The following is a 22,701-nucleotide window of genomic DNA, read 5'->3' on the forward strand; positions in this document are numbered from 1 at the left end:
ATCAGTGGAGAATGAGGGGCAGGAGCTGCTCCAGGCCCTGGAGCTGAGATTCCTCTGCAGCCTGTGGTGCAGCCCATGGTGATGCAGCTGTGCCCCTGCAGCCCATGGGGATCCATGGGGGATGCAGAGATCCACCCACAGCCCATGGAGGTGCCCATGCTGGAGCAGGTGGATGCCTGGAGGAGGCTGTGATCCTGTGGGAGACCTGTGGAGAGAGGGGCCCTGCCCCCAGGCTGGAGCAGCCTGTCCTTGGAGCACTGCAGCCCATGGGAAGAGAGCCACGTCACAGCAGTTCTGGGAGGAATACTTGTCTATGGGAGGGACTCACGTTGCAGCAGTTTTGGGAAGGCTGCTGCTTGTGAGATTGGAGCCACGTTGGAGAAGTTCACAGAGAACTGTCTCCCATGGGAAGGGACCCCACGGTCTCACAGGGGATGAGCTCCTCTCACAGAGCAGCAGAAGAAGACCTTGGGTGATGACCAAAATCCCTGTGCCCTGTCTCTCGTGCTGTCAGTAGGAAGGAGGGAAGGGTGGTGGAGAAAGAAAGGTGTTTTTAAGGACTTATTTTACTTCTTGTTATCCTCCTCTGATTTTGTTAGTAATAAACTCACTTGGTACCTCAAAACCGAGCCTCTTTTGCCCTTGGAGTGTTTTCTGCCAGTCCTTATTTCAACTTGTGAATCCTTCATGTAATTTTTCTCTCCTCTGCCCAGCTGCGGCAGGAGAGGGTGAGTGAGTGAGTGAGTGAGTGAGTGAGTGAGTGAGTGAGTGAGTGAGTGAATGCGTGAGTGAGTGAGTGAGTGAGTGAGTGAGTGAGTGAGTGAGTGAGTGAGTGAGTGAGTGAGTGAGTGACTTCTGTGGCTGCCTGGTGTTCGGCCAGTGTCAAACCACAACACCTGACTACAGTGCAAAGGGATTGTAAAGCAGCCTCCGATGCTGCCACCTGAAGCTGACAAGTGGGAAGCTTCAGGGGAAAGCTTATGTTATGTGTGAGAGTGCCTAAGTGATCCCTTAGGGTGTACAGTCCAGCTGCTCCCAGCAGGAACAAAACACTGCTTTTCCCAGTGTTCCTTGAGATAAGGCTGTGCCCTCCTCTATAAAGGCAACCACGAGCAGAGCGAGGTGCATGAGCAGGTCTGCCTGAACTGACCATGCCTGGGAGAGAGCTGCTGCTGCTGCTGCTGCTGGCGGCAGTGGCGACTCTGGTCGCTGCCGGAGGTAAATCTGCTCTGCTGCTGGAGGCTGGCTCATTGGTGGTGGGTTGGGAATGGCAGATGGATAATGGGATGGAGGGGCATGCATGATAGGGCAGAAAGACCCAGAAATTCTGGTTTGGAGAGGAGGTGAGGTTAGGGTAAACAAACAGTGGCAGCATGGTGAGGAAGGAGAATTGGAGCAAACACACCGTCCCTTCCTTTCTAGCAGTTTGTGGCAAGGGTTACAGGCTGGTTCATCAAATGTATTGCACTTGGGAGTGACCTGGGAGAGTCCACAGGTGCTGCAGTTCCTGCCTCCATGCAAACTGCCAAGTCTTTGCAAGATCAGCATATGTGCTCAGCATATTTACGAGGCAAGCACCTGTTTATAGGCACTGGGACGCCATTGCTACCTACGTGCAGGTAGTGGTGGTCCTGCAGCTGGCTGTGTGTGAGCCTTCATGCTCCCAGGACATTTGTGCACTGCACAGGTGGGCTGTGAACTGTTGCTACTGCTCTGCTTGCCTGAGAAAAAGGAGACCACCAAGTGCCACTCTCCCTAGAGGAGGCAGCTGTCCAGCTGTGCAGTATCACTGAGCCTCATCCCTCTGAGGATACCCCATGCCACATCCTGCATTGCATGGTTTCCCATTTCCTGAGGTGTGTTGGATGCTCCTTGGAGCTCTTGACTCAGAAACTGGGAAAGAGGGCTGTTGGGAGAGGGTTTAGGAGGTGGGAGCAGCCATTCACAGCTTTGTCCCAGCCAGCTCAGCTGCGGATGGAAGCTGTGTACTGCGCTGCTGGGTGGGAGTGGCAGGCACCAGCAAACTGATCCCGCCTCATGAAACCCACAGAGCTGATTCAGTCCTGAATGGGCTCTGCACAGCCCTGCCTTCCCTTTGGTTTGGATGTGATCCTCTGTCAATATCTCATGCTTCTGCCATGCTCATGGGTCTCTGCTCTGTTTCAGGGGCAGAGCTGAATGAAGGGGGTGGCCTGAGAAGGGTAAGAGGCTTCTGGTTTTCTTTGTTCATGGCTTGAGATGGGCATGCCTGCTGTGCCTGGGAGAAAGACTGTTCCCAGAAATCATCCCCAGCCTCATGGCAACTGGTGTTCCAGCACCAAAGCCCAGGCCACAAGTCCCTCTGAGGGATTCAGCAGCCCCTGCTCCTCTGTGGGCACCCACTACTCTGAGACAGAGGGAGCCAGGGTGCCAGTGGCACTTGCTCCTGCCTCAGTGTTCTGGGGGGAAGAAATGGTGCTGCTGGCGCTGAAATGTGTGCTGTGGTTTCTCCTTTCCAGCCGCTGTGTGAAGACCTGGCTCACCTGCAGGCCTGCCCCCTCCTGTACCTGCCCATCTGTGGGACGGATGGGAATACCTATGCCAATGAATGTCAGCTCTGTGTGGAAAAAATGTAAGCTCATGCCCTTGGCAGGGACCTCCTGGGTCTAATTTTGGCTGTCTGAAACTGGGTGCTTGTGAAATACAGTCATTCAGGCTCCCCAGAGCCTGGGAAAAGCCATGGCAGGCTGCACTTACATGGCAAATAACAAACCGTGGCTGGGCTGCGGGAGGGGGAGGATGGCCAGCTCCTCAAGCGAAGCTGCAAGGAAGTGCAGGGCAGCTGTACCCAGCCAGGCTGAGGAAGGGGATGCCTGGGAGTATCCACCAGCAGCCTACAGTCACAGATGGGATGGAGCCTCAGTCGTCTTGGTGCAGGCAATACAACATGGGGCAAGAACCACAAACAGCAGCCCCAGGAGGTTGAAAATTTGACACAGGCACCAGGTCCAGTTGATGGTGTACCACAGAAATGTGAGTTGGGGGGTCTCCATTCTGAGGAAGGTGATTGGGGCTCAGATAGAGCCATGGCCACCATAACCTCGTGCTAGGGACAGCCCTGCTGTGAGCAGGTTGAGCTGCAGATGCAGCACCAGTACCACAGGCCCTGGGAGGGCACATCCATGAGCCAGGATATTGCAGTCCTCTCAGCTCTTTAGACAGGAAAATGAGCAGGTCAATTTTGTAATAGTCAGCTCCATTCCATTTGATGGAATGCAGCCAAGGGATGACTCATGGAATGGTGTTTTATTTCGTTCTCTTACTCTCTTTTCCTGTATTACTCTAGGAAAACCAGGCAAGACATCCGGATTTTGAAAGATGGGCAGTGTCAAGATACCTGAGCAGTGTCAAGATACCTGAGCTTTCTGATAGGTTTCCTGAGCCTAAAAATAAATGATTAATTGATCCTGTGTGCTCTGTGCAAATTGCACACTTAAGCTAGCTATAGTGAATAATAAAATGACATGCATAACCTTATTTCAACAGCACCTTTTTTAAGCATGGCTGGAGGAAAACAGCATAAGCCAGTCCCCACCAAGGTCTACTAAAAGTGCGCAGTCAAAACAGTAATTTCAAATCCACATAACAACCTGGGGTGCCCTGCACAGAGTATTACCTCACCCACACTCCTGCAAGAAAGGCCACGGGGAAGTAGCAAGAAAGTCACCTGTCCTGATGAAGAAGATGCTGAACAAGCACAGTTTTTTCTCTGTAGGAGGCAATTTAGTGAAGGGAAAATGTTTCTCTGGCATGGGAGAAGATGACTCCATGGTTCCCTAGTAAACTCCTTCACTGGTTCTAGAGCTGATGAAAATTGAAAATAGTAACATCTGCACTTCTCATATTAGATGTTATTCTGCTTTTTATCGAAGGCCTTTCACAGAGCAATCAGCTCAGATAACTCGTGGGAGCATGGAAAGAGCCTGGGCAGAGATGGTGAACACCTGGGATCCCAGATGTCTGCTCCAGCACTTGAGAAAAACCCCAAACTGAAGAATTTTCAGGTGTAAGTTGCTCCTGGTGTCAGGGCCATCTTTGATATTGTGGCAGGGCTCAGTCCCACCAAGGTGATAGTGTCAGTGTGCATCAGCAGGCCTTGGGGCTTCCTCTGCTCTTTCGTCTCCCACTTCTAGCACATGGACACACAAAACACCTGCAACAAGGCCATAAAACCTGGGCAGGCAAGGGGCCCTCTTGCTCACAGTGGCAGAGATCAGAGGGCTGATGCAGGGCTTGCCTCCTTAGGTCATTGCAGTCCCGCAGGTGATGTTGTATTTCTACAGAATTCGAGATTTCTGGTCAGTTTTGAAGAGTGCTTCAGGGTGAGTTGAAACCTTCCAAGGACAGGTCTGTGCTCACCCACAGGAGATCATGTTGCTCTGACTTGCTGCTACACTAGTATCCCATACAGCTCTCATTTGCAGGCATCTGATAGGAGTCTGGGGTCCACCATGAGGTCGAGTGAGCTCCCCAAAGCCAGTGACCATCCTTGGAGTCTGGGAGGTGTGCCAGTGTCTACTATGACTATTGTGCTTGGTCAGCTGGAATTCACCCTCTCACCCAGTTCTGCACCTAGCTGGAGCCACCAGGTGGGACACTCAAAGCACCACAATGCACAACAGAGCCATTGCTGACAGATTTAATGCTGCAGCTGGAAATGGTATTGAGGAGCATAAAACAGCTCTGCTCAGTCAGATGGATTGTATCCACTATTTTCTGTCCCAGAGGCAACTGCTGTCATCAAAAACTTTATTCTCCTCAGAAAGTTCTCTCCCAGGCTGAAAAGTCCTGGCCTCACTAATTGCTCAGGGCTGTCCCAAGCTTTGATTTTCCCTGTTCTCCTTTCCTGAACCCTTTCTGCTTCTGCAGAGGAGGGGACAGCTCCCATGGCTGCTGCTATTACCTGTTCATTTGACCCAAGGCTCTGTAGGGCTGTTTGTCCCCTTCCAGTCCACAAATTGCATGAAAGAGGTGGTCTGACTGTGTGCTACTCCCTGTGTTGCCAGTTCTTCTCTGCAGACTTTGTTGTCTCCCCTACACCTTAGGGGAAGGCTTTGGTAGGGCCAAAACACATCCACGGTGAGCAGCAGAAATGTACTGCTCACTTCGGTCCTGAGGTTTTCTGCTCCTGCTGCTGCTGCCAACTCAGCCACAGGCAGGATTTATTTGGGCAGCTCTATCCCAGTTTTCTGCCAGGGCTGAGGGGAAGGTTATGCCCAGCTTAGCATAACTGGGGCTCATTCTCCCCTGGGGTGGGCAAGTGTCACCAGGATCTCAGCCCCACGCCGTGGCTCGAGCTGCACCAGCAGAGAGGCTGCAGCCCAAGAGAGTGTGTGTGCTGTGTGTGCCCTGAGAGCCGTGGCTATTTATGTGCAGAGGCTAGGAAAAAACAACACAGACCATCCAGAAGCTCTTCTGAAGAGGGAAACCACATGCCTCCAGCACAAAGTGGAGTGTTTATTCAGAAATTGCGGAACTAAAGCACAGACTAATAGGCCAGACCTGCAAGGTCAGAGCATGGGCAGCCACAGGACAGGGTCAGTGTTGACTCTACACAGCAAATTCAGAGATACTCGTCCTCCCCAGGGACTTGTGGATTTGGCTGTTTATTTCACATGGCTCGGAAGCCAGTGGCAGACCAAGGGAAGGGTGAAGGCAGTGATTGAACACTGCCACAGACCTCAGGGCCTGTGCAAGACCAGCCTGGTGCACAGAGCCTGGCTCTGAGGCCCAAGAGATCTGTGCCAAGGTCAGGTGAGACTCAGGAGGCAGCTGGTGGACAGCAAGATGCCTGCAAAGCCCTGATCTGTGCCAGAGAGTATGCATATGAATTTGCACTTTTGCATACACTTTTCTTGTTCAATTTATCTGTCTGTTTCTCATCTTTTCATGCTTCAGTCAAGGCAGGGAAAGAAAGGGATTATCTGCTTTCACAGGCACCGTAGTTTGTCACACAGAGCAATGAGTAGCACACAGTGCTCCCAGAGCAGCGTGTTGCAACCAGGCAAGTTTCCTCAAGTCAGGGAGTGGAGGACAAGCCTGCAAATTGCTTCTCTGCCATTGTCCTGTGAGACAAGACTGGAAAAAGTGCTGACACCCTGCAAGAGTGGCAGCAGCACAGCTCCCCCCAGCTGCCTATGTTTACCAGGGCTGCATCCATGGCTGCAGGGAGCAATATGTAGGTCTGTGGATACTGCTTTGCAGTAGCCTTGCCAGACAGGGGGAATACCCTTGAGGGTCAGGAAGACCTTCAACTTACACATAGATCCAAAGCCTGCTGTTGTGTCTACAGTGAAAGCAGGCCAGCCAATGACAGGATCCATTTAAATGGAGTGTTTGTCCCTTGGACAAAACTTTCCTAGGATATTTTTGCGTTGAAAGCTGTGTGGGGACATGGTGAGATGTACCCAAGGTTGGTGATGTTCCCCTACCAAGCAGCTCCAATGGCATTTGAGGAGTCTGTGACACTGGAGATGCCCAGGCTGCTGAACACTCAGTTGACATCTTCCAGGGCCTCAGGAACTGAGGGAGCTGGAGACATAAGTGAAAATGGCCCTGGGCTAGCTGAACTGAAACGTGGAGAGAAAGGGGAGGGAAGCAGCACTTGGCACTCTGTAAACTGTCTGACTACAACAGTTCATGTAGCCTAGACTGGCCATAAAATTTAACCCACTTGTGCAAGTTTCTCTACAGCAAAGGGGTTGCAGCTTTGGCCACATCTCAGTCCCTCTACTTCAGAGCACAGACAACTTGAAAGTAGGTGGTAGGGCCTGTAATTTCCCCATTGCTAATCATTACCAAATTTTTCTGTGGAATACTGAAATTGCTTCCTTGGCATTTAAAGCAGTTTACACTTGAGGGACAAGTGTCTTCGAGAGATTTCCTTCCTGAGAGATGCACGTGCCAGCTCTGTAAGATTTTGAAGTCCATCTATTCCATTAAACCTCAGAAGAACCTGGGGGCACAGTGACTCTTTCTTTCACAAATGCTCCCTTCAAGGTTGAAGACAGACGAAATGGAGGAACAGTCGCAGTACCAGACAGGCTCTGCACTGTCTTATGGCAAAGTTTTGCTGAGTCAGGAGTCACTTATCAGCCCTCACCAGGCTTTGGGGTGACTACGTAGATGGTTGGTGTGAGAAGCTGAGTTATCCACAGCCTGAGCATGCACCCAGTTCCTGTGGAGCACTGAAACACACTGGGATTACACTTCCTTCCATGCTTCATACCACCTGCAAGCAGCCCAGAATATAGAATCATAGAACCATTTAGGTTGAAAAAGACTCTTAAGACCCTTAAAAGACCCCATGGAATTGAACTGCCATGTCCTGCAGGAAACCATGTCTCTAAACACTATGCCTACACATCTTTTAAATACCTCCAAGAACAGTGACTCTGCCACTGCCCTGGGCAGCCTGACATCCAACCTAAACCTACCCCAGAGCAATTTGAGTCATTTCCTCTTGTCCTATTGCTTGTCACCTGGGAGAAGAGATGGACCCCTACCATCTACAATCTACTATCAGGAAGTTGTAGAGAACAATAATGTGTCCCTTCAGGTTCTTTTTTCTTCAAGCTCAAGTCCCTCAGTCGCTCCTCAGAGGACTTGTTTTCTAGGTTCTTTGCCAGCTTCTTTTTTCTTCTTTGAACATGCTCCAAGCACTTCAGTTTCTCCACCTGGGATGGGGCAACCCTGGATGTGTGTATAGACTGGGAAATGAGAGGCTAGAGAGCACCTCTGCAGAAAAGGTTCTCATCTGTGGCAAGTTGAACATGAGCCAGCAGTGCCCTGGCAGCCAGGAGGGCCACCTGTGTCCTGGGGTGCATCAGGCACAGCATCACAGCCAGGCAAGGGAGGGGATTGTCCTGCTCTGCTCTGCACTGGGGCAGCCTCACCTCGAGTGCTGGGGGCAGTTCTGGGCGCAGTTTAGGGTATAAGAAAGACATTGAGCCCTTAGAAAGTTTCAGAGGAGGGCAATGAAGATGGAAAAGGGCCTTGAGGTGAAGCCATATGAGGAGCAGCTGAGGTCACTTGGTCTGTTCAGCCTGGAGAAGACTGAAGGGAGACCTCACTGCACTTACAACTTCCTTGTGAGGGAATGAGGAGCAGCAGGCACTGATCTCTTCACTCTTGTGGCCAGTGACAGGACCTGAGGGAATGGCCTGAAGCTGAGTCAGGGGAGGTTTAGGTTGGATATCAGGAAAAGGTTCTTCACCAAGAGGGTGTTTGGGCACTGAAATGGGCTCCCTAAGGAAGTGGTCATAGCACCAAGTGTGTCAGGTTCAAGAAACATTTAGACAATGCTCTCAGGTACATGGTGTGATTTTGTGGTGTTCTGAGCAGGAACAAGAGTTGTACTCAATGATCCTGCTTCATCCTTTCCAGCTTAGCATATTATGTGGTTCTGTGATAATGTGTTTTTTGTAACGAGGGACAGAAAAACAGAAAGAATGATCAAGGTCTGATATGTTTGCTCCTCCAAAAGCAATGCCTTTTTACAGTGAAGTATCCTGCCAGGATACCGTTCCCAGATGTCTGCATGACCAGGGTGTCTCTAGTGCTTTGCATCATCACACAGTGCTGGAACATGGACACCCTCACCAGCTTGGCACACCTTGTCTTCATTTGTATCCAAGCTACAAGAAACTATTCTGTGAATGACTCGGTAGCCCCACATCTCTTTATGCCATCCATGCTCCTGGCCCACCCTCCCATATCAGAGCCTTCCCATATCTGCTGTGCTGCCACCACCCTGTTGCTCCTTTTGGGGCTGTTAGACCTACCCCACCTCTCTGGAGGTACCATGTAATCTGCAGTGGACACAGGGCAGGAGCCCTAGAGTAAAGTGACAACTCAGGGGATAAGAAGAAAGGCAGTGGAGATGACCATGGACCTCCAAGGTTACATCTTAAGAACTCTATATGCATGAAGTTTCAAGCTCTGGAGCTTCCAGAGACCTAGAGAGAGATCCTGCTGAGAGTACTGAGAGTACAGGATGTACACTGCAAATAAAAAAGACTGGCAAAGATGGGAGGAAACCAGATCTGCTCATCCTGGGGAGTTGCTTTCCTCAGGGCAAGTCTCAGACTGCTTGAGGAGGTGGGATCATCCCTGCCATGAAAGGCAGTTGGGTCCCAGAGGACCTGGGGGTAGACACGTTATCGTTATCGAGTCCTTCCACCAACATTTGAACCACTTCTGAATTCATGGTGGGCAGGGAGGGACGGGATTAAGGGCACTAACCCCTAACCAGTGCATAAGTAGTGGAGTGTCTCATGGAAAAAAGTGCTGACGGCAGCTGAGTGCACTAGAAATTGGCTAGAGAGGTATCTCTGGTCCATCAGAGTTGTCACACACAATACAGGCTTGAGCTTTGCTGTGCCATCCTGGCATAAGAAACTATGAAGGCAGTTTTCAGGAGAGGCCAAGACTGCCCCCTCATCTCACATGCACTGATCTAGGGGCCTGGCCATTTCCACAGAGCAAGGAACAGACTCTCAGCATTGAAGCCATTGTACCAGGCAGCAGCTTCCCCTTTGCAGTGATTCTGGCCCTGCAGATGTCCCTGCACGAACCTGCAGGCCAGGCAGGGCTGGGGCTGCAAGGGGCTGCTAGCAGCTAGGAACAGCCACTTATGAAATCATCCTATGGGGGCAAGGGAACAGCTGGGTCTTCACACTGGTTTTACTGGGGCTGCCCATTGCCATCCTGCTTCATCAGTGAAGCGCTTTGTTCATAATACTGATCCACCAGGGACTGGACCAAAGAATCATGAGGAAGTCCTCAACATGCGCAGCCAGGCTGGCATGGGTTTATTATTCTGTCTGGATCCCTGGAAGCTCATGCAGCTCTTGGACAGGTAACATGACTGTGACAGCCTCCATCCTTAGGGGTTTCCAAAGAATACGACAACACAGCCATCCTGACCTTGTGAAGCAGCCATGAGGGGAGCTGGAGGATGTCCCTTCCTGCCAGCATTGCAAACACCTTCAGACAGCATGTATCCCCTTTCACACCTCTCAAGGGGTGCCTAAGGACTAACAACATGACCCTGCATCTCACTCTGGAAAGCAGCAGTGAGGCAGTGCCATATCCTGCCCTGCCATGTCCACTACAAAGGAGAGCTTTTGAGTCACTGTTTGGCAGCAGTGAGTGTAAATTTCCTATCTGAAGTGGAATAATTTGCAGTATAAAAGCACTAACATATTTTGCAACCCACACAGTAGATCCTGGACAGAGACTCACACACCTTTGCACTCTGATAAGGAGAATATTATTACCCTCCTAGTGGCCTGGCCAGATAAGAGGTTTGGGGCGGGCAGTCTGCATTTTTTTCAAGCTCTCAATATGCTGCACCAGTATCTCCAGATGCTGTTTCCAGGGAACTAAGCTGCTTTCTAATTAAAACTGCAAAGAGCAATGGAGAGTTTAGGCAAAGACCGTGCTTCCTCGGACTCTTCCCTGCCACCCTCTGCAGCCTGTGAGGAGTATGCTGTGCCAGGTAATGATGACAACTTTCCTAACTCGAGTTTTTGGAGAGAGAAGAGCATGATTTTTGTTACCAAGTGTTTCTCAGAAAGGAACTAATAATTATTAGTCTATGCTTGGGGGTAGAGGATGCACATTTAACTGCGAATGTCTTTTTACATGCTATGTTCCAGATCCCAAAGCATATGTAAAGGCTTTTCAACTAAAGTCCTTCAGAGAGCATCAGTAGATTGTCTCTTTGCAGACTGGCAGCACTGCCTCATTGTTTTTATAGCTTGATTTTCTTTTCTCTTTTGATTTAATTTCTGTTTCTTTGTGCCCTCTAGTAAATATATTTTCATCAGGATGCATATGTTTTACTGTGGTCTTCCCTGCTTAGTGCTGGCAGGTGACAGCTTTGGAGCTGTTGTGGTAGTGCTTTCTTGGACCAGATGGAAGTGAATTAGGGGTGTTTTCTTAGAATGGACTGGGAAGGAGACTGATTGCAAGCAGCTAAAATTGCTTTTACAGCTCACAAGACATTTTGAAAGGAAAATAAAATTACCTTGGCTGCAAATGGGATGTGCAAGGGATTATGTACTTCAGTAGCTGAACCGAGGCCCTGTGCAGATCCTGCCACTGTAACCTCATTTTCCCAGGGAGTTTACTGCCTTTTTCTATGTGGATGGCAGAGTCATCTCCTGCTGGCTGAGCCCTACTGTCTCTGTTACTGCCTCATGTCAGGGAACGACCTACCACTTGTCTTGGAGTTATTCTCAGCTTCCCTGGACAGTGTTCTGGGCAGTCAGATGTAATTTTAAAGCTGACTCTGCTTTGATGAGGACATTGAAGCACAGACCAACATAGATACTCTCCAAGGTAAATTTCTGTGAGATTATTATTAATTATCAGATGTGTTTTGTGTAAAAGTCTACTTTGGGCACAGACTGGCTCCTGCTGTCAGTTTTTCATTGTCCTGTCCTGGACTACAATTTTTCTTGCATTTAATACATAGCTGGGATAAAAGACCTGTAATCCCAGCTCAGCCTCAGAAGTCCTTCTCACCTTGACACTGCTACCATCTGATCAAGAGAATGACAAAATGACAATTTTTCACCAATTTCACTACTTAGTGTGAGCCAAGGCTTTTTGTGAAAGGAGCTGGATCCGATTACATCTGTAAGGAGCAGGTCATAGTTTTGCTTTTCCACTTGTGTGGGTTTTGGTGAAACTATGAAAATCAGTTCTTCTGTGATCTCTTCAGTGTGCCTTTGGGAAGAATTCCCTCTCCCTCAAGGCCTCAGGGCAGTAGTGTTGCTCCCTGTGTCTCCTGGAATTGGGTATCATACTGCTTGATTTGAGACAAGTTTTTACTGTCACAGCTTAGAGTCTACGCTAGAAATCATCAGGGATTGCTGTCTTTTAGGACAAAGACATGGAGAAGTGAAGTTCAGATGATTTTTTAGGCTGGTCTTTGCCTCAGGAAGCCATTTGGAGCCCTTTGTAACCAGTGAAATGGACACTGCTTACCTTGGCCAAGGAAGGCGTGGTGACTGGGATCTGGGGAGTGCTCCTCTCTGCTGCTGGCTGTATGCAACCTGCACATCCTGCCCAAACAATAAAGCCAGCACTGGAGCTTTCTCACATCAGTTAGTCTTTCTTAGGCCCTGCCACGGTCTTCCTCACAGCTGCAGACCAGCTTGGGGCTGTTTGTGTGGTGTTTGAGACCAATTTTCTCAACCCCAGCAGTGTGTCCTAGCCCTGTCTTGGTCTCTGGTTGCATCAGCATCTCCCCACAAGGTCTCAGCCCAATGCACGTGAGCATTAGTGTAGGTAAGGCTGCACCCTCTGGCTCATCCTTGCTCCCACAGGGCTGTTCCTGTTTTGAAGGACTTTGTTCTGTGGGGCAAGGATTTCTCTAGGTTTTTAGATAAAAATCCTAATTTCAGTGGTGGCCAGTTTCAGCTGTCTGGGAAAAAGGGTAGCAATGGAGAAAACATGAAGAATTGTCTTGCTGCCTGTACTGATGCCTGATCAAGGGCACCATCCCCCAGGTCCCTACAGTAGGGGAGTAGGTTGGACGTGGGTCACCCTAAGGAATTGAAACTGGAAATCTAGAGTAACTGTCAGGCTAGGAGCCTGGGAGTTTTGGGTGCTGTGTCATCAAATCCTACCCACTGAGGCTGTGCTGGAAGTACAGTGCTCAAGGAGTTTCATATTAAGACTCCTTTAGGACCAAAAAAAGAAAAAAGCATGGCCTCTTGCATCAGTGCCCTAGTGCCAGGCAGGAGAGATCAGAATGTTACGTTAGCCCTCACTTTATCCCTGTAGATGTCATCATAACCCGTCGCTTGAGAGACCGGGAGTTGCTCAGGAAAAGAAAAGCAGAAGCCCTGGAGAAAGATTCAGCTCAGTGGGTTATGAGGTAAATCTTCCATTTTCTGTCAAGTTGTTTTTGTGGTGCACTTAACCCTAGCCCAGATATGGCCCAGCCCCTCCATCTTCACCCAAGGACAGAGCCATCAGTCTTCAGCGAGGAAAGGTGACCTGCAGCCAGTACCTGCTCAAGGTCTACACAAGCACTGGGGGGAGAGATGGATGGGGGGGTAGCAAGCAAACCTCAGTCATAATGTGGGGCTGAGGAAAAATTTATTGCCCAAGCTCCTCCCCACTGGTGCAGCTGCAGAAGGCTGCTGTGCAGGGCTCAGGAGCAGGGCTGAAGAATTGCAGCTTCTGCCAGGATGAACTGGGTCACAACCTCAACAGGGGGACCCAGCAAAGCTGCCTTAGGGTAGAAGGGAAAGTCCTTTGTCCTATTCCCAAGTCATCATCCCTGTGAAATCCCCTGGCAGAGACTATAAGAATGAACAGCAAAGGAGAGCCAGAAGAGCCAAAAGAGGACGGGGCCGTCAGACAGTGGTCAAGGCTGTCCTGGAGTCAGAGCCAGCAGTGGACCCCCAGCCTGACCCAAAGGAGAAGGCTGAGCCGGTGCCCTCTGAGCCAGCACTGCCTGAACCAGGCTTTCAGCAGCAGCCACCACCTATGCTGACCATCCAGAACATGGTCAGTGGGATGCAAGCAGTGGCAGTGGAAGGGGAGCTGGCAGACAGGAGCTTGGACCCTGCTGGTGAGTTGCCGCAGAGCTGCTGGCCCCATGGTGGCCTGGGGGCAGTGCAGTGCTGCCACTTGAGGTCTGTCACCCAAGGATGCCCCCCTTATCAATAACAATCCTACAGCATCTCCAGGGCATGGGTCCCTGCCCCACAAAACTTGGGTAGCTGAGAAAGGGTGGGGGGATGGTGGGACTGCAGGGACAGACAGCTCTCTCTGAGTCTAGGGAAGTGATAACAAGTCCACTACTGTCAGTCATTGGGATGGGGCTGTGGACCTGGTCCTTTCTAACTCCTTGTCCTAGGAACGCTTCTGTGGCTCTGCCAAGAGCCATATTAGCACAGGGGGATATATCTCTGTGAAGATCTCTTCTCCGTGGAGAGAAGATGAGGTTTTTTGTGGTCAGAGCTGGTTGGGGGAGTCAAAGTCAAGACATGCTCTGTCCACAGTGCATCCAGTTTCAGGACTGAGAGTGGGATGGTGGGAGAACAAAGTGGGCACTGGGACAAGGGGTGAGTGTCTGCAGGCAACTACACCTTTGAAACCTACCAGGACTGAGCCATGGAGGGCACTAAGCTGGTCAGAATGGCAGGCTGGTGTCAGGGCTCAGAAAATCCATTTACAGCTACCGCAGCAGGAGTTGCTCCCAGATCTGGCGTGGGAAGAGTAAGTACATTCACTTTAGCAGTCATTGGGTCAAGCGTGCAGGTTGCTTCAAAACCAGGAAAACTAAGGATCTGCTTCAGAGGAGGTGGCAATCCTCTGACCCTCAACTACTGCATTTCCAGCAATGTCTGTGCAGGGGGGAAGAAAAGGCCTGTTGATGCAAGGCATGTGGTGCTGTCGTGCCATGGAAAACAGCTATTCTGCATCCTGGGCTCTGGAGTGGTTGTCCAGCCTCCAGCCCTGAGGCCTTGAAATCAGGGTTGTGGTTATTGTCCCTGGCTTTAAACCCACCAGTGCTTTACCTTCTCCAACTCCCCCCCACAACTGGGACTGCCCTTGAAAAGCAGGCAACCCACCTAATGCCTTCTCCAGGCAACTGCAGGAGACTGGCCAGGGGATCTTTATCATGGGACAGAGGGGTAATGTGGGAGCCCCCCAGTACGAAATTATCTGTCTCTTACATGCCTTACAACAGGTGAAGAGGATGTGCTGAAACCAGCAGAAGCAGATATACTAGAAGAGTTGAATACTCCTCTGGAAAATGACCACCAGGATAACGAATTCATTCCACATATTCTGTATTAACTTTCTGATTGTTTGGGGATATTTTTTATTCTTACTCTCACCTCATAAACTTGATAAGTACGGCGCAGTGATTTTGAGCAGCTGCTTTCTTGGGAGCCATAAAGCCCACACTCTTCTTGTCAATCTGCTTTCTAGGCTTCTTCCAGGCTAGAGAGGCAGCCCCTAGGGAGTTGCCTGTGGCTTCTGAGCCTCCTGCTCTCTCTGCAAACAGGCTGTTTTCCTTGGGCCCATCGAAGGCTTCACAATGCTCTGCCACACTACAGTTCAGTCATACAGTCCAGCATCCACCTGTGTTTCTGAAAATAATTTCTTATTTGCATAATTGTGAGTGGCATTGTAAAGCTAACACTCACTGTGATTTTTAGCTGGCTGGAGAAGTCCGGCTTGGGCTTTTTAGTGCACCCCACAAGCCCCATCACCCTTTGCGCTATTATTTTCAGTCTGAAAGTTTTCCACATAGCCTGTTTTCATCTGCAATAAACATCTTGCTTTCCTAAAGCTGGAAATATTTTTTGTTTTTAATTTCTGGGCACCTTCACTCTGACCTTGTAAGACAAACAGAAGAGGTTGAAAACAGCTGAGTGCATTGGGCTGGAACTTGGCTGAATTATACACTTTTTTCAGGAAAATGCCATTTGGGGCCAAGACAGGAGATACGCTGCACAGTCATTGTCTCCCTGTCTCCCCAGTCTTCACACAGGATTTCTCCTGAAGCCAGGAGGTAATGGGGCACCCTGTGTCTCTCTCCGTGATTTGGGTCTTGTGGTCCTTGTTCCTGTGCACAGCAAGGGATGAGGCTCTCTTACATTCCTGTAATATCCTGACACAAAGGATCCTTCTCCTCTTGAGGAGGAGTGGAGGTCATATTGCCATTGTCTGACTTCCCAAGAGCCTGTCTCCCAGAGCACAAGGCTGGCCAGACCCTGCAGGCACCCCCGATTTGGGGGATTTTCTCTTGGCCCTGGACATGTTGCTGCTGCTGTCCCAGAGCCCTTGAGGCTTTTTGTCACAGCATGTGTGACATCTAACTGGTGACACCAGTAAGAGTCTCTCCAGTGACACGATGGGCACCCTTGACATCCCACCCCTGCTTTGGTCCCAGGGACATCACATGAGGAGCCAGTGCTTGCCAGCTCTTGGCACAGCCTCCACGTGCTGAGACCTCCACATTTAACTGCCAGAAGCTCTGAAGCACCCGGTGGGTGTCAAAGCACAAAGCATTCAGCAGCACCATACCAAAGCAAATCCAGCTCCATCCCCCACGGGCAGCTCCTGGAGGGATGGGTTTCCCTTGTCAGGTGTCCTGACACTGTTTTGTTCTCCAGCTAACTCAAGGTCTTGCTCTCCCCTTGAGCCACTGATACCGGTGGCAGCTGAACAAGATCTCTCAGCCTCCGCCACGAACACTCAAACCTCACCCACAACCCCAAAAACCTAAGGTACAACAAGAGGGCCTTGTAGGAGCCCTGCAGCATGGAAGGAACTTCTATCTGTGAGGTTTGCTCTTAAACCAAGGCACTGGGGGAAGGGAGCTGAGGTTGCCCTGGCCTGAAGTGGAGCCAGAGGCTGGAGGTCGTGTTGTGGATGAGCAACATCACAACATTTGTGCAGGGGTCCTCCTGCAAGTGTGGTGCCCGCACCGTGCTGCAGAAAGGCTGGGCTGTGGCTGCTGCCAGGCAGACCAGGAGACACTTCTGCCTGGTGGAGCCCCCCATGTTCCATGGCAGAGACCAGCAAGAGCCAGTGACCCTTCCCTGCCCTCCAATCCTCCGTAGTGCTGACAGGGAGTGGGAATCAGCCATGCTGCCCGCTCCTCATCTGCAGACATTTAGACCCTCCTGGCTTCCAGACCCCTTTAGATTTTGGGGAGAAGAAACTTCTGGGGGGTTTTAGGCTCATCTTGCCGCTTACATCAATCAAGGAGGGCATAGAACAACTGCACTCCATTCTCCATTGTGAAGTGGAGCTGTCGGAGGGGGTGAAGACCTGTCAGAGTCAGGTGTCCATGAATGTGAGACAACACTCACTCTTTAAACACACATGGGCAGCAGTGCTTACCCTTGCACTGTAAGGGCTGGGAGAGCTCCCTGAGGGCAGAGTTGTGCAGGAACCAGAGCAAGTATCTCCATCCATCTCTGTGGAGATGCCTTTGGTGGCTAGGGAGTCCTGGAGTCATCCCAGGTACTGCATGCTCTCTTAGAGCTGCTCTTACTTCGTCTTCTTTGGCAGACAGTAAGAAAGGTGTGCCTGTGCAAACACAAAAATCTTATCACAAACTGAACAAGAGAAAGATAAGGCCCTCCTAATCAACACTTTAACTTGTCATGCATTGGTTCTTCCTCTGTTGAGAGGACAGATAACAGAGCTCTTGCTTATACAGATGGGGTTCAGGTGTGAGGTAGGTTCTGCTGCCTGAAGGGAGCTGGGGACAGGCTGACAATGGAAACTGTATCTAGGATAGGGAGGCTGCTGTTTTGCAGGTGCAACAAGATACCTTCTCCCTCTCTTCCCTCCTTCTTGAGTACAAGACAGATGTCTTTACCCAGGGCCTTGACAGAGAGTCCAATAAAGCAAATTTTCACTCTCTGGGTGAAAACTGGATGACAGCTATGGTCTGGGTCTGACATGAAGGGGAAGTCTGGGGGAGGCCAGAGACCTTTAAGTGACTGCAGCCTCCTTATTGGCAAAGAGAAGGATATGGGGGCAGGGAAATAGCTTCTGAGCTGCGGGGCCAGCACAGGGAGCTAGGTAAGTGCCTGACACAGTGATCCTTGCTGTGCTGTAAACTGGCAGGGCTGCCTGAGGCTCCTCCAGGATGCTCTGACCTGCTCCTTGCGGCACACAGATGAAGACGTTGCAGTTCACGGTGGACACAAACACTGTAGCTGTCTCCTCACTAGTGAGATTCAGCTGGATTTTGGTTAATGTCAACTGGGCTGGACTGAACATGCTCTTGGGAGCTTTTCTCAAGGCTTCAGGTCCTGACCCTCCTCCTGCAGATCACGGGAAGCCGTCCTGAGTGCTGAGAGCCATGACATGAGTGCTAAGGAGAGGAAACCTAACATCATATCCTGGAGAACCAGACTCTCCTCTGTCCATGCTGATTACTTTTCAGTATCCTTTCAGGACATATGCTTCCAGCTCTATGGGACAAGGGAAGTTGTTTGGTTTGTGCACCCTGGCTTCCCACTTCTCAAATTACTCTTAATATAAGGGGCCCCCACATTTGCTGAAAGTCAGGGGTGATGTGTGTCAGGCTGTAACTCATGGGTGATGTTTTGAACCAGAAGGATCTTCCTGTCCTTAGCAGAAGTGAAGTCGTAGCCAAGCCTCAGCAGAAAGAAGCTGGCAAGCAACTTAGAGCTGGAAGCCACCACAGGTCAGTGAAAGCCATTCCACCCCATAAGTGCCTGGTCTTGCACGATAAGAAAAATTCGCTAATGAATTTACTAATATTGACTTTAAGCAGTAAATCCTGGAGACAGCAAATACCCACTCCCTCTTTGGCCATCACTTCCTGCTCAGGGCTTGTTAGCTCTGCTCCTTCCCATCCTGTGTTCCCTTTTTAAATGAATACCTTTATAATGCTGCCAGGACTGCCAGAGACTGGAGCTGTGTGTCCAGCTAGGCTCATCAGTGCTCCACCACCTGGCCCGACTCTTCTGTTCCACCAGGAACTCATGCAACTGTAGAAAAAGTTAAGGGAGGAGAGATACCTGGAGATCTTGAATCCATCCCCTATTCAGAGCATGGCTAAGTCTGACCAGACTGCTTTGGGCTTTCTCCAAGTGCTGACCTCCTCCAAGACATGAGATCATCCCCCTCTTGTCCTCATTCCAGGGCTGCCCCATTTTCAAGGAAATAATGTTTTTCCTTTATGTCCCACCAGGCTTTCCCTCAGGACAGCTTTACTCCTTGCCTCTTTCTCCATCTTAGTGCCCTTCAGTCAGACCCCAGCTCCATCTTCTCTGTAACCCTCTTCCAGACTGCAAGTTAGACTCCATGCTCACCTGCTCTCCATGAGAACAGCCCAGATTCCTTCAGCCTAGATCCTATGTCCATCTCCCTGCCTTGACGGCCTCAGCTGAGCTCCAACATAAGAATTACTTTCTTGCACTGGGTTACCCTAACTGGATCCAGTATTCCTGCTGTGGGCTCACAGAAGGCAAGGGGAATGGCCATTTGTCCAAGCCCACTGCCTGAAACTCAGTCCATCCAGAGGCACTTGGGGTGCTGAGCATGAGCTGTGCCTGTCTCCCTCAGACAGCCTGAGGTTTTCACTGACACGACACAGAAAACATGAAGAAACCAGGATATAGCTTGCGTGGTAAACGGTGTGATCTGTGCTTGCAGCCCTTACCATGACGCTTTTATCACCTCCTCCGCTACGGACCTCTCCCAGGGAACTCATGAAACTGCTAAAACGGAGCTTGGGTGCAGTATTAATCACATGTCCGGGGGCACGGCTCCCCGAGCTCGGGCGGCGGGCTGCAGGCGCAGATCCCGTGTGCCGGGCAGTGTGCGCGCCGAGCCCCGCCCGCAGCGCTCCGCGCCGCCCGAGCCGCTCTGCCCACTCCGCTCTGCCCGCTCCGCCCCGCTCTGCCCGCTCCGCCCCGCTCTGCCCGCTCCGCCCCGCTCTGCCCGCTCCGCCCGGCGCGGCCGGCAGTGCGCCCTAGCGGCAGCACCGCACAGTTTGCCTCCAAAGCGACCTGAAAGATCATCTCCCCCCCGCGATTGTTCATAGACCCACCCAGCCTGGCTTTGAACACTCCCAGGGATGGAGCATCCATAGCTTCTCTGGGCAACCTGCACCTCACCACCCTCACCCTCAGGAATTTCTTCCAAATACCTGATCTAAATCCAACTTTCTTCACTTTGAAGTCATTGTCCTTTGTCCTAGCACATGGGTCTTGTCAAAAGTGCCTCTCCAGTTCTCCTGTAGGCCTCTTTTAGATAGTGGAAGGTGCTCTGAGGTCTCCCCAAGGTCTTCCTGGATTTAAGTTCAGTTCCTATCGTGGCAGAGAGGGACTATACCTTCTATCCCCTTAAGTGGGAAGGCATGAAACCGTTTTCCCTGGTTGCTTCAACAGAACTTTTCTTTTGCCTTTTCTCCAGGAGGAAATGGTAGAGAAAACCTCCATGGAAACAAAATGCAAAAGAAACTACCCAAGAGGGAAAACTTTTTTTTTTAACAAATGTTTCCTACATAAATGTCGAAGCTCTGAATCATCCTCTGCTTCCTCTGTGAAAAAGCCACCAACATCAACAATAATACCCAGGCATGGCCTCTCACACCGTGACAGGGTGGCACTTCTCACTCAGGCATTTATTTTGTGTGGCCTGATCTGTCTGTAACTTCAGGGCAACACCAGGGTCCAAGTCTATTGCAGTGGTCATTTACTCATTGCTGCAGAAATTCAAGCCCATGTTATTCAAGTAAAGGCAATTTTTGAGAAAACAAGAAGGGAAAAAAAAAAAAAGCAACAAATAAACCAACCAAACAAAAAAAACCCCAAACCACCAAAACAATTTGAGAACTAAATCATCACCATCAGTATGCACCTCCTGATGAAGGGAAGGAAATCTTCTCTGAGAACATCACAGTCTGCCCGTTGAAGACATCACAATGCTGATACCCTGTAAGTCTTGCTCCCCCTCTATTCTTGCAGCCACAAACCTGAGAGCATGGGAAGAGTGGCTAGTGACTATGTAATTGGCCAGTTCCAGGGCCAGCACTCCAGTGAGCCTGATGACAGGACATGTGTAATAACATATGGCTGTAGAAGTGATACAAGGCCTCGGACATCGTTTCTAAACTTCAGAAGCTGACAGCCTGGATTCATGAGTACCTTTCCCAAGCGGAAGAGGTCAACGTGAGATGCAGATGGTGTCCTCGCAAGGGCCAGGGATAATTGACTCAGAGTGGTTCATGCACCAAGCAAGCTGTGTCTCAGCTATCGGACCAAGAGCTCTGGTGCTGACACTGAACAAAAATGGTGAAAAGCTGTTCCTCAGTCAATTAGGATCTCTTTGCATAGCTCACATCCACACAACAGTGTTCCAAATTCTTAAATGGCTAATGAATCTTAGCTCCCTGGCATCGGAGAAGGGATAGCAGTAAACTCAGTAAGCTCTCCTGCACCAGCCCACAGCTAATATTCCTGCCTCCTCTCCACGGCCATTTTCAGCCAGAGCATACAATAGCCATCAGAAGAGGCTAGCATTACAGCCTCTTTTCCCCTTAGCCCAAGCAGTGTGGCCATTGTACTTCATGCTGGCCGGCTGCACCCTGTGTTCCAACGCTGCCGAAGTGGTGAGAGTTCAGTCTGACAGCCCTGAGCTGGCCTTCCCTGCCCGTAAGTTTGCCCACACAAAGAGGGGTTGGATGACTGCACCACATCCAAAAATAACACCAGCTTCCAGGTATAGCACATGCCACCATCTCCCACCTTGATTTCTTGACCTTGGACATGAGAAGACATACATTTCTACTGGACTGAGTTAAGAAACCAGCTCTGCTGCCTAGAGAGGGCTTCCAACAAATCAGGGCTTCAGGATTACACCAAGACAAGTGTGTAAAGTTGTTCTTTGTGCCAGCATGAGCCACTGTATCCTCGTACACCAGACTCTGTAAAGACAGACCCCCATCAGCCTTCCTGTGCTCACATTAGTTCACTTCCAGGTCCCACATGAGTGGGATGCCCTCTCTGGTCACTGACAGGGCAGCTCTAGGTAATGGATACGGCTGAAGTCCATCTCCACCTATACAGACTGCTCTCCAGTTACAAGTCCCAAAGTTCTGTACTCCCTCCAAGGTACTCCCTCCTGGCAAAGTGCCAGGGGCCTCCCCTGCCTACTCTTTCTCACAGATTTGATCTACTTCTTGTCACTTTCAAAGGCAGATAAAACATTCTTGGGAGTCCCAAAGCTACTGAAGAAGACTTTCCTATCTGCTCTTTGGTAACTTGGCAGATTAAACTACCTGTTCCCATCTCATTCATCGCCCTCCAGGCAGCTTGGGCTGTTGACAGGACAACAGCTGCAGAATTCACTATCCCCCAAACACCCTCAGGAAGCCAGTCCCCACCCTCTCAGCGGGAGAAGGGGCAATATCTGCCATCATCTTACCCATGTGCAAGCCAGTTCATCATGCTGAGGTGTGGAGCTGCCCCTGAAGGCCTGTTACACCCCCCATTAGCTATGGTTGCAGCTTGATGAATTGCTCCCACAGATGTTGCCGTTGCATAAGGTAAGCACAGCGTCAGCCTGCGGCTGTGGGAACTCCATCTCTGCAGCCAAAAAAGCTAACTGGCCTGGGGTGCAGGAGGCAAGACCAAGCATTTCTGGTGCTGCTGCCACAGGACAGGCAACATTATGTTTCCAGCAGTAACATCTCCTCTAGCTGGCCCCACTCCATGCTGGAGCATCAGAGAGTAATTAAAGCCAGCCACAATCCCCTTGTCCATCTCTGAGCTCCTGTTCCTCTCACAGGTAGCAGCCTTCCCTGCCTGTCCCTTTTTCTAGCAGGGACACGTGGCTGGGATGGAGCTTCATGCAGTGATATGTGGGGCATGCTTATGGCCTGACAGAAGACCCTGAGCATTGATATGCTTATAGCCTGACAAGAAACTCTCAAAGCAGACTGGTAACTCTAGGGGTTGTGGAAGTTTGATACACCACCTATGGCCTGGCCCTGCTGACCTGTCCCGCCTCCTTTGCTCCTTCAGCAACCCAGCAGACCAAAAGAGCCAAGGCAAAACAGGATAGAAAGCAATGACATGTCATGCATGTCTCTGTACGTCTCCCAGCCTCAGGAGCACAGGGAAGGCTTGA

At 50.5% G+C, this 22,701-nt stretch overlaps 2 protein-coding genes and 1 long non-coding RNA gene across 3 annotated transcripts; 2 read left to right on the plus strand and 1 right to left on the minus strand.

Annotated features, from left to right (window-relative positions):
* The first annotated feature begins 1,111 nt into the window (after positions 1–1,111).
* SPINK4 (serine peptidase inhibitor Kazal type 4) lies at positions 1,112–3,516 on the plus strand. Its single transcript, XM_059874130.1, has 4 exons — positions 1,112–1,218; positions 2,167–2,201; positions 2,499–2,611; positions 3,326–3,516. The coding sequence occupies exons 1-4, from the start codon at positions 1,152–1,154 to the stop codon at positions 3,378–3,380; spliced, it is 270 nt and encodes an 89-aa protein (XP_059730113.1). The 5' UTR covers positions 1,112–1,151; the 3' UTR covers positions 3,381–3,516.
* A 6,873-nt stretch (positions 3,517–10,389) lies between these two features.
* Positions 10,390–15,366, plus strand: HEMGN (hemogen). The gene is made up of 4 exons (XM_059836582.1): positions 10,390–10,540; positions 12,838–12,931; positions 13,359–13,633; positions 14,759–15,366. Exons 1-4 carry the CDS (start codon positions 10,459–10,461, stop codon positions 14,866–14,868), a joined length of 561 nt encoding a protein of 186 aa, XP_059692565.1. The 5' UTR covers positions 10,390–10,458; the 3' UTR covers positions 14,869–15,366.
* LOC132322231 (uncharacterized) lies at positions 14,849–19,371 on the minus strand. Its single transcript, XR_009485051.1, has 5 exons — positions 19,229–19,371; positions 18,446–18,554; positions 17,694–17,911; positions 16,927–17,115; positions 14,849–15,164 (listed from the first exon to the last, which is right to left on the minus strand). It is a non-coding gene; the product is annotated as an uncharacterized LOC132322231 (long non-coding RNA).
* Positions 19,372–22,701: the final 3,330 nt, after the last annotated feature.

Source organism: Haemorhous mexicanus, chromosome Z, assembly GCF_027477595.1.
Source record: "Haemorhous mexicanus isolate bHaeMex1 chromosome Z, bHaeMex1.pri, whole genome shotgun sequence".
Classification (NCBI taxonomy): Eukaryota; Metazoa; Chordata; class Aves; order Passeriformes; family Fringillidae; genus Haemorhous; species Haemorhous mexicanus.

Excerpts from the sequence above, each read along its gene's own strand:
- SPINK4 (XM_059874130.1), top strand. The coding sequence starts at position 1,152 with ATGCCTGGGAGAGAGCTGCTGCTGCTGCTGCTGCTGGCGGCAGTGGCG. Across the intron at positions 1,219-2,166 it reads GACTCTGGTCGCTGCCGGAG|GGGCAGAGCTGAATGAAGGG; the intron begins GTAAATCTGCTC and ends GCTCTGTTTCAG. Across the intron at positions 2,202-2,498 it reads AAGGGGGTGGCCTGAGAAGG|CCGCTGTGTGAAGACCTGGC; the intron begins GTAAGAGGCTTC and ends TCTCCTTTCCAG.
- HEMGN (XM_059836582.1), top strand. The coding sequence starts at position 10,459 with ATGGAGAGTTTAGGCAAAGACCGTGCTTCCTCGGACTCTTCCCTGCCA. Across the intron at positions 12,932-13,358 it reads TCAGCTCAGTGGGTTATGAG|AGACTATAAGAATGAACAGC; the intron begins GTAAATCTTCCA and ends ATCCCCTGGCAG. Across the intron at positions 13,634-14,758 it reads CAGGAGCTTGGACCCTGCTG|GTGAAGAGGATGTGCTGAAA; the intron begins GTGAGTTGCCGC and ends GCCTTACAACAG.